Raw genomic sequence first — 16,435 nt, forward strand, 5'->3', positions numbered from 1 at the left:
GGGAAAGAGGGAGACAGAGAATCCCAGTTTCCTCACTGTCAGCACAGAGCCTGATGTGAGGCTCAAACTCACAAACCATGAGATCATGACACAAGTCAAAATCAAGAATTGGAAGCTTAACCGACTAAGCCACCCAGGCACCCCAAAAGTTATCTTTCTGAATAAGAATAATTTTCTAAGAATTAGACAACACTGATTAAGAACTTACTAAAAAAGAATAATGCCTTATGAATGCAACTAAGCAATTACAAGAAAACTCTAAAGGCTACATTCTTAGATTTTATTGAAAATAAAACAGAGATATATCAAAGAACATAAGGAAAACATTAAGAATACATTAAGAAACATTAAGAACACTACTGCTTACATACTTGGGACCTACCTGTTGCATTACAAGTCTCTGCATTGAAGGGCAGCACTTTAACATATTTGTCATTTGATCCTGTTGCTAATAACTGTCCACAAGGACTCCAGGCCACACAGTAAATGGATCCTTTATGATGTTTATTCCTTTTAAAACGTACCACTGGCTGCTTAGGGATGTCATGTGCACTAAACAGAAACATTACAGAAAGACATTTCAATTTTTTGCTTGCCAAAGTTAATGAAATTCTACGTTATGATTGTCTTGAGGGAGGGAGCAAAAAAGTGTATCAGACAACATGTCAATAACAATCTTCAAAATCTCAAAGCAAAAGAAATGAATTTAAAGTGTATTTATTTATTTATTTATTTTTTAACGTTTTATTTATTATTGAGAGGCAGAGAGAGACAGAGCATGAACATGAGAGGGACAGAGAAAGAGGGAGACACAGAATCCGAAGCAGGCTCCAGGCTCTGAGCTGTCAGCACAGAGCCCGATGCGGGGCTCGAACTCAAACCGCGAGATCATGACCTAAGCTGAAGTCAGACACTCAACCGACTGAGCCACCCAGGCACTCTGAATTTAAAGTATGTTTAAAATTGAAAAGTAAAATTATAAACTATTATTAGACTAACCTAACTCTGTTTCAGACCACATAAGGAACAAGATTATTTTTTCAAAATTCTTCATTTCACTTGGGGCATCTGGGTGGCTCAGTTAAGTGTCTGACTTCAACTCACGTCATGACCTCACAGTTCGAGTTTGAGCCCCACGTCTAGCTCTGTGCTGACAGCTCAGAGCCTAGAGCCTGGAGCCTGCTTTGTATTCTGTCTCCCTTTCTCTATGCCCCTCCCCTACTCGCGCCCTGTCGCGCTCTCTCTCACAAAAATAAACATTTAAAAAAATCTCCATTTCACATATTTTTCATAGATTTTTACTCAGAAACACAGAGGAATGAAAAAAAAGAGCTACTAAATCTTCCAAATTCAAAAAACATATATTAATATTATATTAAACATATAATATGAGCAATTGGCTGGGGCTGAGGGAATGCAAGGGATGAATCAAAAAGAAAGGAGGCGAGAGTTCTTTCTAGAGTTTAAAATCTTACAAAGGTTGGGGTGCCTGGGTGGCTCAGTTGGTTAAGCATCCGACTCTTGATTTTGGCTCAGGTCATAATCTTGCTCTGCTCTGGGCATGGAGCCTACATGAGATTCTCTTTCTCCCTCTCCCTCTGCTCCTCCCCCGTGAGCCCATGAGCATGTACACTCTCTCTCCTGCTTTCTCTCAAAAAAAAAAAAAAATCTTGCAAGGGTCGATGTTGTCATGACTACCCACAAACAGTAAGGCAAGTGTAAGTGTTCTGGTCCAGTACAAAAGTACAAGGCCTTAAAGGACAGGGAGAATTTTTACAGAAAAAGATGACAGCAGAATCACTCCAGTGAAGATAAAATATAGTATGGCAAGTGCCCAGCTGCAGACTGAGTGGGATGGACGTGGTAGGTGAGGAGTTGCAGGCACAGTTATGGAAGGTCCTGAATGTCATGCTCATAAGTTTGGCCTTTAATGGGAGTCAAACATTGGTTTAGTGGAGTAATAGATCTTACCTGCATTTTAAAACACAGACTAATAGTCAAAGAAAAACAAAAATCATATGACTTCACTCATATGAGACAAAATAGATGAACATAAGGGAAGAGAAACAAAAATAATATAAAAACAGGGAGGGGGACAAAACAGAAGAGACTCATAAATATGGAGAACAAACCGAGGGTTACTGGAGGGGTTGTGGGAAGGGGGATGGGCTAAATAGGTAAGGGGCACTAAGGACTCTACTCCTGAAATCATTGTTGCACTATATGCTAACTAATTTGGATGTAAATTTTAAAAAATAAAAAATAAAATAAATTAAAAAAAAATAAAACACAGACTAACACTAGGATACTAAAAATTTCATTAGGTATGATGATAACATCAAGTCTGTAAGAACTGGAGATTCATCCTAAAGGGTGAAATGACACATCCAGGATTTACCTTAAACTATTTTAACAAAAAGGATAAAGCAAATATGACAAAAATCTCAACAATTACTGCACTGCACTGTACTGACATCTAATTTTGTGTGTGCTTGAAAAGTTTCGTAATTAAAAACAGAAAAGACTGATAAATTGCCAATACCTAGAAGGTACTTAATATTGATCTAGAAAATAGATCAGATCAAAAGATTTTCTTTTCAGTTGCACATTGAATTCATGGCCCAATAAAAACATTTTACGACAAAAACATAAAATTAATTGACAATTCTGATGTGTATTTCCTAAGCATTGAAAATAAAAATTTTAATGTTTAATAAAGAGAAATAAAAATTAAACACTAGTGAATGGCAATTCTGAAAAAAGAACTAATATAGCTAAATTAAAAACTAAGGATTGACAGTACAAACCATCTATCCTTACTTACCTTGGATCGATTACTTCTGGATAGGCACATACTCTCAGAGTTTTTGAATTTGAACCTACAGCATATAAACCACCACCTGGATGAAAAGCCACTGCTCTAACAGCTTGTGTGTCTTCTAGGGTGTTAATACAAACAAATTGTTTTTTTGATTTGTCATCCTATAGAAAGAATAAATATGAAAGTCATTCTATGAAAAAAGCGAATTTAAAAGAATTCCTCTTTAGTCCATTTTAAATTCATCTGAACTGCATTATTTATCACTTTATGTGATAAATAAATCACATATAAATAAATCACACATAAATCACTACCTACAATCACATATTCTTTTAAATGGCAAATTCAAATTAAGCCAAATTTTCCTATTTTTTGCTGCCCATTGCTAAATTCAGAGAGCACATAGACATTCAAGTTTTTCTTTGCTTACTATGACAAAATATAAGACTATGCAGTTAGTTACCTGCCATATAGTTACCTTTAACTATCAAGAAAAAACATAGCCGACATATATAATTCTCACAAAGTTAACAGAATATCATTTGTGCTTCTAAAAGTAGGAAGTATAAAACACTATTATTCAATCCACTTGGGGGTTGGGGGATAGTTTCACTATCTCTAGCAATGAATACTTTAATATTTCAAATTGAAATTATAAAATACTCTTTTAAAATTGTGAAAAGGATTTTAATCAGAACATTTAATTTGAACCTCATTTTTATTTTAAACTGTCAAACTCTGTCCTCTTCTGAGGAAGGTAAGTTGAAGCCTGGGTGGCTATATAAAAGCTTTCGTGACTCCTGCTATTAGTATAGTTTGAAACTACCCTGCTACCCTGACTACAATGGACTGGACCTGGAACAGGGACCTCTAGACTAGGTGTGGTCAACACACCTCACCAAATCCTGTCTTTGGGAAGTACAGATGTCAAGTACACATACAAAGGCAAATGTCTTCCGCTCTGGTTGTAACCTGACAGCTCTAGGACCCACAGTCAGTGAAGAGATCGTGCCTCTTCCTACACAAACTTTTATGTCTTCATGTAATACATCCTCATGGGGGAATAGGGGAAAAACTTGATAGATCATACTATGTCTGCCTTATGTAACTGAATTCATTTCTTAAATTATTCATTTGAGGGGCGCCTGGGTGGCTCAGTCGCGTAAGCATCTTACTTTAACTCAGATATGCTTACAGCTCAGAGCCTAGAACATGCTTCAGATTCTGTGTCTCCCTCTCTCTCTGCCCCTCCCCTGCTCATATTCTTTCTCTCTCTCTCTCTACCTCCCTCTCTCTCTCAAAAGTGAATAAACATTTAAAGTTGTTTTTTTTTTTAACATTTATTTTTGAGAGACAGAGAGAGACAGAGTGCAAGTGGGAGAGGCGCAGAGAGAGGGAGACACAGAATCCAAAGTAGGCTCCAGGCTCGGAGCTGTCAGCACAGAGCCCAACACGGGGCTCGAACCCGCAAACCGTGAACCGCGAGATCATGACCTGAGCCGAAGTCGGCCCCTTAACCAACTGAGCTACCCAGGTGCCCCAAAAGTGAATAAACATTTTTAAAAATTTTTTTAAATTACTCATGTAATTTATTTGACTAGAAATGCTATATTTCCCATTGATCCACATATAGGAAATGTGACCGTCGAACAAATAGCATTGGTAGATAAGAGAAAAAGGGAGAAGAATGACTAACTGATTAAATGGCCTATAGCACACGAATAATAATTACAAAGGGTTGCTTTAGAATAGATGTAGCAGAGCCACCAATTAACTCTATGTGCTCATCTGCAGTGTTTAAATTTGTAAAAAACTTGTTGCTATTTTTAAAATATATTTCAAATAAAAATCTACATTCCTACAATTTCTTGAAAATGAAAAGAACTAGAAATACTAGATAAGCAGATTTCTTTGTGCAAGCGAAAAATAGTCTTATGTGCTGCTTATCACAACCATAGCCAACTTTATTCATTTATGTTATCTGGCCCATAAGCATCTGGAATAATGGCTGTGTTTATGGGGTTAAAATTTGAACTAAGAAATAAGATAGAATGAAGTTATATAGTAATTAGGTAAGGATATCTGATTCCAAAGCAAAAAAAATAGCTGCATTGAAGATAAGCCCAAAGGAAAAACCAATAATATCTAAAGAAATTAACCACAAGGTTCAGAGAATAGTGCACAGGCCCAACTCAGGAGCCCAGATTGCTACTGGACCATTAAAATGAATACTTGCAAGTATTTTCTGAGGCAACCTCTTCACTTAGCCCAGTGAATGTTCAATTACCTTGAGACAAATAACAGCATTAATAATAATGATTATTTCTAAAAATAGTTCTATGAATTGAGAATTCCTTAGCAAAATTTGCAAGTATATATAAAAATAATGATGAAACCTCCTTCCCCAAAGTATTACCTCTTCCCCTCTTGACCTTGATAGATTCCCTGAAGAATCTCCAAGAGGTGGTTTAATGACCGAATGTTCTGATGAGCTATATGAATAGAAATTCAAATAAAGTTTACTCTGAATATCAAAACAAACTGAATTAATTTATCCTTTCAATTTCCAAATTTTTTTTGGCAAACAACCTGCACTGACCCCAGTCAAAGTTACGCTCTGAAGCCATTTATTAAGAGATTCTGGACTCAATGACACCAAACACCATTTTAAGTAGAAGTGAGAAGTCATTCTGGAAAGGAGATTGAGTCAAAATCCATGAATTTTATAGTGAGATGTCAAGTAGTTTTCTCCTGCTAAGTTTTAGAATCCTGGATGCTATGCTTAAATGCTACCCCAGACAGGAACTTAGATTGTTCTTTAGGAAAATTTTCTCTGGCCTAAGAGAAAAGACTACAGAAACTGACAGTTTCAAGTCCTACAATAAAACAATGTTTCTCCTTAATTACTTTTTGCCATGTTCCATCTACGTCCATAGCCTTCCAATTGGCTTTTTTTTTTTCTCCATTAATGCTGCACTCTTTATAGACAGTCAAAGGTTTCCAGATAGTTTAAGAAAGTCTACTATATAAAAGTCAGAGACTAGGGGCGCCTGGGTGGCTCAGTTGGTTAAGCATCAGCTTCAGCTCAGGTCATGATCTTGTGGTTCATGAGTTCTAGCCCCACAAAGGCACACCAAAAATGAGGCAATTACTGTCTCCATGAAAAATAAGAAGTTATATGAAAAGAAAACATAATCATATTTATTATATCACACAAGTCAGGTATCACATTACGTGACCATCAACATTGAATACTGATTTAAACAAAAATTGATACATATTGGAAAGAAAGAGTAGACAAAGTAAATGTATTGTGGGTGAGGAGTATGGTAGCTAAATCTAATTAGCAGGAAGTCAATGGATAATAAAAATAGTAACAGAACTATGTTATTTAGAAATGTGGAAATATATAGCAAAAAAACCCAGCTAACTGGGTTGAAAACGGCAGCCTACCAGAAATTGAAATCATAAAGATGGGTAAGATTACCTTCACGTGCTATTTGTCTTTTTAAATCATGTATGTAGGTTACTTTAATTAAAAAAAAAAAAAAACAATTTTAAACTTTGAGTTCTAGTGTTGGGAGTGCAAAAATAGAGTTGTTGAAACTAATAAGGAAGCAAATATTAGATGAACTTATGCTTTTATATATAAAACTAGAATTTTTCAAAATAAAATAATAAAAATAGAAAAATAAATAATTTTTATTTATAATAAATAATAAAATAGATAATAAATTTAAATATTTATATTTAATAATGAATATAGACTATACAGTCTATATTTATATAATAAATAATATATAAATAATAAATATATATTTATTTAATAAATAATAACAAAACTAGAACTCTTGATACAAAATTTATAAAGCTAATCTAATTCCTATAAGCATCCAAAGGCCAAATGCAAGTTATCCATTTTTAAATGAACCACTCTCAAAGGTGTTTAATGTTGAGAATAGATGAAGAAACTCCTATGTGGAATTTAAGAACAAAACAAATGAGCAAAAAGTGGCGGGGGGGTGGGGGGGGGGAGAAAAAAAAGACAAACCAAGAAACAGGCTCTTAAGTATAAAGAACAAACTGATGATTACCAGAGGGGAGGTGGGTAGGGGGACTGGTGAAATAAATAGGTGAAGGGGATTAAGGAGGGATTAAAAAAAAAAAGAATAGATGAAGGAAATGCTCCTTAACTATTCCCATTGCATAAATTAACACTTGTCTACTAATGACAGCAAGATAAAACTCTTCCCTGATTAGTGAAAACATAAATATGCAAAACGCCTTCAATTGCTGTAACTGCCAGAACAGCCAAGAGTGTCTTGCTGCAACCATCCCAACATGTTATAAAACATCTTGTGCTCTCAACATCTGTTAATTAAATATTATTTGTTGGAAGGTACCAATGGCAAGAAAAAAGAAAACCAGGGAGAAGATAAAACTGTAAGATCTTTGAGTAAAATAATGTATTAAAAGATAGAATTTTCTTGGTAGTGATGAGAAAGCAAAAATAAAAACAGGAGAAAAAAGACTACTAACAAATTTAGAAGTTAGTAGAAAAACATAAAGACGGATTAGAAAAAGATTCGGTAGGTAATGAGCTCTAAACATTTTTTAAAAATTTGTCTATTGAGAGAGAGAGAGACGCCCCCCGAGGCTCCCCCGCGTGGTTACCAAGCAGGTTCTGTGCTATCAGTGTCAAGCCCAACAAGGGGTTCGACATGGTTGATGACAACCATGAGATCATGACCTGAGCTGAAACCAAGAGTCGGACACTTAACTGACTGAGCCAACCAGGTGCCCCATGAGCTCCAAAAACTTTTATTTGTAAGGCTCCAAAGAGAAGTTCAACTTTTTAGGCTTCCATTCATTAGCAGGAAGTTAATATTTCCAGGTTTTATAAAGTACTTACATTTGGTTTCCACTAGAAGGTGACTCCTCAAGAAAAGGTATGTGATTTGTTGATCCAGGATTACGAGGGGTGCTTGTATGAATATTTGAAGCATCATGTGTTAATCTCTGACTAGAGTCTTGGGGAGGTGTAGCAAAACTAGTTACAGAAGAATTATTAGATCCATTGCTTTTGCTCCCATTACATTGCTGGTTGAGCACTGATACTTCATTACCAAGGCTATCCATTCCAATATTTAATTCACCAAGCTTCTGAATGGACCTATAAAATAAAACAGTGCAATTATATTTTAAAAAAATACTTAATCACATTCCTTTTTTTTTTAATTAAGTAAAGTCCACACCCAATGTGGAGCTCAAACTTAAACCCCAAGATCAAGAGTCACATGTTCTTCTGACTGAGCCAGCCAGGAACCACAATCATTCTTTCCTTTTTTTTCTTTTTCTTTTACAGAAAGAGAGAGAGCATGAGTGGGGGAGAGGGGCATAGGAAGAGACAGAGAATCTCAAACAGGCTCCATGCTCAGTACAGAGCCCAACATGGGGCTTGATCACACGACCCTGAGGATCATGACCTGAACTGAACTGTCAAGAGTCAAGACACTCAACCAACTGAGCCGCCCAGGTGCCCCACATTCTTAACATATAGATTATTAGAAGTTTGAGAAGGCAAATACATGCACATGTAATATATATATATGAAATATATAAATGGTAATAGATAAATGGTAATTTTTTTGTACTAAAAAATTGGCTTAAGACATAACCAAGATACCAAAAGAAGATCCAAATTTTCCTAAAGTATGCCACTATAGAAGGATATAGGCCTAAAAGCACCTTTTACCATAACAGCAAGAAAAAAAAAATCTGTTTCTTCTCCAGTATAACTGGTTTAATTTTCCACTTAAAAATTAATTTCCCAAAATAGTCAACAAAAATATCACCACTACCAAAATTTCTCACCAACAAAACAAATCATTTTCATTTCATCTCTGTAGTTATATCACATCAAGTAGGAAATGTATGATTAGAGCAGGCCATGACGGAACAGTCAAGTGGCATCCTATTATTCACATATTCAATCTACACAGACTCTCTGACAGGCTCTGATCTAGGTACTAGAGGGATAAAAGAGAAAGCAAAGCAAGTGAGCCTCAAGGTCTTTCCCTCATCACAAGACTCCCTACATCAGGATAGACTGACTTCTTTTGTTGGACTCAGGGCTCCAAAGAGCACAAAGAGGAAGCTGACAAGCTCTCTTAAGACTGAGACCCAGAACTGGCCCAGCATCACTTTTTACAGCTTAGATTCAATATGAGAGAGGAGTCACAAGGGGTATGAATTCCAAGAGGTGCTGTGGTTTATTCTATTTTGAAAGTTTTCCTACATTAAACACTGGCGCGCGCGCGTGTGTGCGTGCATGTGTGTATGTTTAGGGCTTAGAAAAGACTTTTTTTTTTATTTTTTTTTATTTTTTTTAACGTTTATTTATTTTTGAGACAGAGAGAGACAGAGCATGAACAGGGGAGGGGCAGAGAGAGAGGGAGACACAGAATCAGAAGCAGGCTCCAGGCTCTGAGCCATCAGCCCAGAGCCCGACGCGGGGCTCAAACTCACGGACTGTGAGATCGTGACCTGAGCTGAAGTCGGAGGCTTAACCGACTGAGCCACCCAAGCGCCCCAGAAAAGACTTTTAAAAAGTAACTCAACATTATTAAAGGAACTGCCAGCCATTATTTTTTATGTTAAAATTTTTAACTAGGCAGCATTTTCCAAATTGTGTTCTATGAAACACTAATCCTGTGAAATGCTCCTCATAAAAAATGAGTCTGAGGTCAAGTAAATTTGGGAAGTGCTAAGTATAAAGAGTAAAATGCTAACATCATTTTGACTCTCTAAAGTGGTGAGGATGGGGATGTGGCAGAATATGCCTCTAAGTGCCAAATCAGCAGTGCCGATTATTAGTATTAGAAGAAACAAAATATCAAGAAGTATAAAGACAAAAGAAACAAAATATCAAGAAGTATAGTGACACAGTATGGTTAATAAAAATTCTATCATGCTTTAGTTTATTTTCTTCAATAAGATCTATTATGTAACATGACTCATTTCTTTCCCTCTGTCTATGCCTCTTGGAAAAAAGATGCAAAATTTAAATCTGGAAACTATGCTCTATTGCTAGAATGACTTGAAGAAATACAACATGAACATTTTAGGGAAAGGATATTTTATTTTATAGATTCTATCTCTATTCAATTTGTCCATGGTATTAGGTATTTTAAAGTTCTGATACAGCGGGGCACCTGAGTGGCTCAGTTGGTTAAGCATCTGACTTCAGCTCAGGTCATGATCTTACCGCTTATAAGCTTGAGTCCCACATTGGGGCTCTGTGCTGACAGCTCAAAGCCTGGAGCCTGCTTTGGATTCTGCGTCTCCCTTTCTTTCTGCCCCTCCCCTGCTTATGCTCTGTCTCTCTCTCAAAAGTAAATAAACATTTAAAAATTTTTCAAAAAGTAAATAAAGTCCTGGTATGGCCTCAGATATATGAAAAAAAGGATTGAATAAAATATTAAAGGGTTAGAAAACAATAGATAAGAGAGGGCCAGGAGAACAACAGAATTTATACGAAACTAATTTTCAAAAGCTAAATAACAAGAAAGAACTTGAATTCTATTTATAATGGTCTTTAAAGGAAGGATAAACCATCCTGAATAGTTTTTTCCTGAGCAAGTACATCCTTTACCACTGTTAGGATCACAGAACCTTGACATTTTATCTTCTGATTTAATGCCAGCTATCTGTTTTCACTGCAAAATAAAATGGTCAGAGAATCCAATTGCAACCATGACCTTTATGGATATGAAGAAGACATCCAAGAACCAGAAATGGCAGTTCATCAAATTAGGATAATTCTAATAAACCACGGACTTATCAGAGGAGATAAGAAAATGATCCTCAAATGCAATGTTCAAAAGCCTGCTTAGACTCTAGACTACCACTAAACATTCCTGAAGGTTTGAAGACAGAATCAATTTCAGGCTCACTGACTTGCCCAACCCCTCAGAATTTCAAGCAGATTACTTCCAATATTATTGAACCAAATAAAGAACTGATAGTCACCACTGAATTGCCTAATCATAATGACAATAATAACCAACATTTATGGTACACTTCTTATATGCACCAGGATTTATTCTAAGTAATTTTTTATATATTAACTCATTTAATCTTCCAACAAGCTTTGCTCAGAGACATATATTCTAGTTTACTGATTTTTAAAAAGACACATTACTATCTACCTGTCCATATACATACACACACACACACACACACACACACACACACACACACACACACACACAGAAACACACACACACCTCCTATAATTAAAAGCAATGTAAGGTCATATTACCTTGGCAGAAATTATAAGAAAGAATAACTTTAATATATTGAATTCAATAATAATTTTAATATACTGAATTCAAAAGAACCTGGAAGTTCAAGCACCCAAAATAACAATAAAAACAACAGTGAACACTTAACATAGTGCTTACTATATGCCAGATACTGTTCTAAGTACTTTGCATAGATTAACTCATTTCATCTTCATGGCTGTTCTGTGCAGCAGATGAGGAAACAAGCAAAACGAAGCTAAGTAACTAAGACCCCTAGGACCTGAACTACCCTGGGACAGAGCTGGATCCACCTAGCCATTTGCTTCCAGCTGTCAGCTGAACCACCACACTTCTGCTCTTGTTGCTTCGATGTCAAAAAAGGTTTAAAGGAAAGAAGAACAAAATTAGATGGACCCTCAGAATGCTGTGACAAGAAGATATTCTGTAACTCTGTATTACTTCAAACACTTTAAAATTACAAACTATACATGGAAAGCAGCAGTCATTGCCTGCTTGTAGTCTCTTTGAAATAATTCCTTACATTTTAAAAAATGACTGAAAGACATACCTATTAAGAAATTGTTCCGTAAGATTCTGCTGCTGATCGGGACCATCCTCCTGATTCACACCTCCTTCGAGCAGCATTTGTTGGTATATCTGCCGCTGTTGCTCCTTCTGTTCTAAATGCTGTTGATAGCGTAATCTTTGCCTATAATATTCTTGAAATTGTTCTGTTGAATCTCGAAGCTTAAAAATATTAGAAAATATATTTTAACAGACTATGATTAAATATATGTCCCTACTCAACAGTAACTTCTATAAACACTGGATGAAATGTGCAAGTAGCTATATTTAACAATTAGAAAATACTTAATATATTGCTCTTTGAAAAATAACATAGTATCCATGAGTTTTTATAATCAAGTAGATCAATTAATTTACTTTATTCTATAGCAAAAGACTGACCAAAATGAATGGTTACCCTGGATCTTTGACTAATGCAAAAGAAAAATATATATTATAGTTGTCACAAGGGGGTTAGATCTGTATTGCTTGAAAAAAATAATAAGAGAAGACATTAGGATTTAATAAACACAGTATTAGCCTTGTCCAACACACTTAATTTAAGCAGGTAAATGGTTTAATAAGTTACTCTAGAGAGAAACTTTAAAAATTTCCCTCAAAAACAGTACCTTAATTCAGGTTTCAAACGACCTTTCACAAGAAAGTAGAATAAATGAACGGTAAACTTAATCCCAACATTCCTGCTTCATTCTTCCAAAGAACTGTATAGCACTCAAATTACAGGACTTGGATATTCAGTAAATTCCAATATTGGCAAAGAAAGACTCCTCTGCCAAGGTGGAGTCTGGTCATATTACAAAGATCATGTGAACCAGGGTTACCCTGGAACTAACCAATTATCTTTGAAATTGGCCAACAGTGACAATAAGCTTAGCCAAGAGTCTTATACAACTAACTTAAGCTAAAACTGTCTCCCTTTTCCAGGAAATAGTAACAATCCTCTTCCATTTCATAACTTAATAGCAATAACTCTGAGAAAAAATTATGTGTCCTTTTAAATTTTTTATTGTTGGTAAAATAGAAAACTTGTCATCTTAACCATTTTCATGTGTACAATTCAGTGGCATTAACTATACTCACAACATTGTGCAATTATTACCACTATTTCCAAAATTCTTCATCACCCTAAAGAGAAACTCTGTAACCATGAGGCAGTAACTTCTCATTTCTCTCCCTCCCCCAAGCTCCTGGTTAACCTCTATTCTATTTTCTCTATGATTTTGTCAATTTTAGATATTTGATATAAGTGGAATCATACAATATTTGTCCTTTTGTATCTGACATTTCACTTAGCATGATATTTTCAAAGTTCATCCATGTTGTAGCATATGTCAGAATTTCATTCCTTTGTGTGGCTGAATAATATTCCATTGAATGGATATACCACTTTTGTTTATCCATTAATCTGTGAGTGGACACTTGGGTTGTATCTACCTTTTGGCTACTGTGAATAATGCCTCTATGAACATGGATGTACAGATACCTGTTTGAGTCCTTGCTTTCAATGTTTTTGAGTGGAATTACTGGGTCATACGGTAATTCTAAATTTAGCTATATTTAAGCTATATTTTATTTATATATTTATATTCTATATTTAATTCTATATTTAAGGTACCACCAATCCATAGTGACTGCACCATTATACATTCAAATCAACAACGTATGAGGGTTCAAATTTCTCCACTCCCCACCAACACTTATTTTCCACTGCTTTGAGTTCAGCCATCCTAGTAGTTGTGAATCTATATTTCATTGGGGTTTTGATTCGCATTTCCCTAATGACTAGCGGTATTCAGCATCTTTTCGTGTGCTTATTGGCCATCTGAATATATTCTTTGGAGAAATGTTTGTTCAACTTTTTTTTTTTTTAAGTAGGCTTCACACCCATCATGGAGCCCAATGAGGGGCTTGAACTCATAACCCTGAGATCAAGACCTAAACTGAGATCAAGAGTCAGATGCTGAACCAACTGAGCAACCCAGATGCCCCTCAACTCCTTTTTCATAAGTTGAATTGTCTTTTTGTTGTTGAGTTGTAGTTCTTCATATATGCTAGATATTAAACCCTTATTAGATATATAATTTGCAAATATTTTTCCCACTCTGCTGGCTGTCTTTTCACTTTTCTGATAATGTCCTTTGATGCGCAAAAGCTTTTAATTTTGATGAAGCTCAATTTATCAATTTCTATGTTTGTTGCTCAAGCTTTTAGTATCATATCTAAGGATACATTACAAAATCCAAGATCACAAAGATCTGCCCTTATGTTTTCTTCTAAGAGTTTTATACTTTTAGCTCTTATAATTAAGTTGTTGATCTGTTCATTTTTGTACATTATGTGAGGTGGAGATCCAACTTCATTCTTTTCCATGTACAAATCCAGCTGATCCATCATCATCAGTTAAAGAGACTATTCTTTCCCCATTGAATGGACCTGACATCCTTGACAAAAGTCAATTAGCCACAGATATATGGGATTACTTCTAGTCTCTCAATGTAGTCCATTGGTCTATATTTCTGTCCTTATGCAAGTACCAAACAGTTTTGATTACTGTAGCTTTTGTAGCTACTGTAGCTTTGTGGCTTTGCAATCATGAACTGTGTGTGAGTCCTCCAACTTTGTTCTTTTTAAAGATTGTTTTGGCTATTCAGGACACATTACAACTACATATGAACTTGAATACTGGCTTTTCACTGCTGCAAAAAAGGTTGCAGAATTTTTTTAAAGGAATTACATGAAATCTGTAGATCATATTGGAGAGTACTGACAACAATATTAAGTTTGCCTATGTGTGAACACAGGATATCTATTTATTTAGATCTTTTAAAATTCCTTTCAGCAATGTTTTATAGATTTTAGCATACAAGTTTTTCACCTCCTTGGTTTAATTTATTCCCAGGTATTTTATCCTTTTATATGCTATTGTAAATGGAACTGCTTTCTTAATTTCCTGTTCAGATTGTTCAGTGTTGGTAGTATAGAACCACAACTAACTCTTATTGTTGCTCTTGTACTCTGTAACTTTGCTAAACTCGTTTGTAAGCTCTAGTAGCTTTCTTATGAATTCTTTGGGATTTTCTATAAACAGGATCATGTCATCTGTAAATAGAGATAGTTTTACTTCTTTGTTTCCAATCTGGGTGGGCTTTTGATTCTTTTCCTTGTCTAATCTCTCTAGCTACAACTTCCAGGAAATGCTGAATAGCAGGGGTAAAAATAGGCATCCTTGTCTTTGTTCCTGATCTTAGGGGAAAGCTTTTAGTTTTTCCCCAATGAGTAAGAGGTTAGCTTGGGTTTTTCATAAATGAACTTTACCATGCCAAGGAAATTCCATTTTATTGTTAGTTTTCTGAGAGCTTTTATCATGAAAGAGTGTCTGATTTTGTCAAATGCCTTTTCTGCATCAATTGACATGGTCAGATGTTTTTTTGCCCATTATCCTACTAATGTGACATACTACATTGATTGATTTATTTAATGTTGAACTAACCTTGCACTCTGGGATAAATTCACTCGGTCAGGGTACATAATCCTTTGAATATACTGATGAATTTAGTTTGCTAGTATTTTGTTAGGGTTTTAGTTTCTATTCATGAAAGAAATTGGTCTGTAGTTTTCTTTTTCTTTCTTTTTTTTAAAGTTTATTTAGTGTGAGGGGCACCTGGGTGGCTTAGTTGGTTAAGTGTCCGGTGTCAGCTCAGGTCATGATCTCACAGTTTGTGGGTTCAAGCCCTGCGTGAGGCTCTGGGCTAATAGCTCAGAGCCTGGAGTCTGCTTTGGATTCTGTGTCTCCCTCTCTCTCTGCTCCTCCCTGGCTTCTGCATTCTCTCTTTCAAAAATAATACACAGGGGCGCCTGGGTGGCGCAGTCGGTTAAGCGTCCGACTTCAGCCAGGTCACGATCTCACGGTCCATGAGTTCGAGCCCCGCGTCGGGCTCTGGGCTGATGGCTCAGAGCCTGGAGCCTGTTTCCGATTCTGTGTCTCCCTCTTTCTCTGCCCCTCCCCCGTTCATGCTCTGTCTCTCTCTGTCCCAAAAATAAATAAACGTTGAAAAAAAAATTAAAAAAAAAATACACATAAAAGTTTATTTTGAGAGAGAGACAGTGTGTGAGTGGGAAAGGAGACAGAAGGAGAGAGAGAATCCCAAGCAGGCCATCAGCACAGAGCCTGACACAAGGCTCAAATCCATGAACCATGAGATCATGATCTGAGCTGAAATCAAAGAGTCAGACCTTAACCAACTGAGCCACCCAGGCTTTAATTTTCTTTTCTTGTAATGTCTTCCTCTGGCCTTGGTATTAGGGTAATGCTAGCCTCACAGAATGAGTTAGTAAGTATTCCTTCTTCTTATATACTTTTAGAAGATTTTGAGAAGGACTGATGTTAACCCTACCTTAAATGTTTGGTAGAATTCATCCATAAAGCCACCTGATTCTGGATTTTTCTTTGTTGGAAGGTTTTTGATTACTGATTCAATCTCTACTCATTGTAAGTTTGTTGAGATTTTCTATTTCCTCTTGAGTCAGCTTAGGTAATTTGTGATTTCTAGGAATTTGTCCATTTCAACTAGGTTATCTAACTTGCTGGCTTACAGTGGTCATAGTATTCTCTTATAATCCATTTTATTATTGTAAGGTTGACAGGAAAGTCCCCAGTTTTATTTCTTTTTTTTTAATTTTTTTTTTTTCAACGTTTATTTATTTTTGGGACAGAGAGAGACAG

General features: G+C 35.8%; 1 protein-coding gene across 10 annotated transcripts in view; it reads right to left on the reverse strand.

Moving 5' to 3' along the window:
* Positions 1 to 16,435, reverse strand: part of WDR47 (WD repeat domain 47) — a 69,431-nt gene that overhangs the window by 15,562 nt on the left and 37,434 nt on the right. For all 10 annotated transcript variants that reach the window (XM_040471184.1, XM_040471183.1, XM_040471186.1 and 7 more), the window contains 5 exons: positions 11,696 to 11,874; positions 7,734 to 7,994; positions 5,238 to 5,313; positions 2,825 to 2,982; positions 383 to 552 (listed from right to left, as the gene is read on the reverse strand). In XM_040471184.1, coding sequence (XP_040327118.1) covers positions 383 to 552; positions 2,825 to 2,982; positions 5,238 to 5,313; positions 7,734 to 7,994; positions 11,696 to 11,874 — 844 coding nt within the window. The remainder of the gene's footprint in view (positions 1 to 382; positions 553 to 2,824; positions 2,983 to 5,237; positions 5,314 to 7,733; positions 7,995 to 11,695; positions 11,875 to 16,435) is intronic.

The sequence above is a fragment of the Herpailurus yagouaroundi genome, unplaced genomic scaffold (genome assembly GCF_014898765.1).
Source record: "Herpailurus yagouaroundi ecotype Mexico unplaced genomic scaffold, PumYag 77, whole genome shotgun sequence".
In the NCBI taxonomy this organism is placed as follows: domain Eukaryota; kingdom Metazoa; phylum Chordata; class Mammalia; order Carnivora; family Felidae; genus Herpailurus; species Herpailurus yagouaroundi.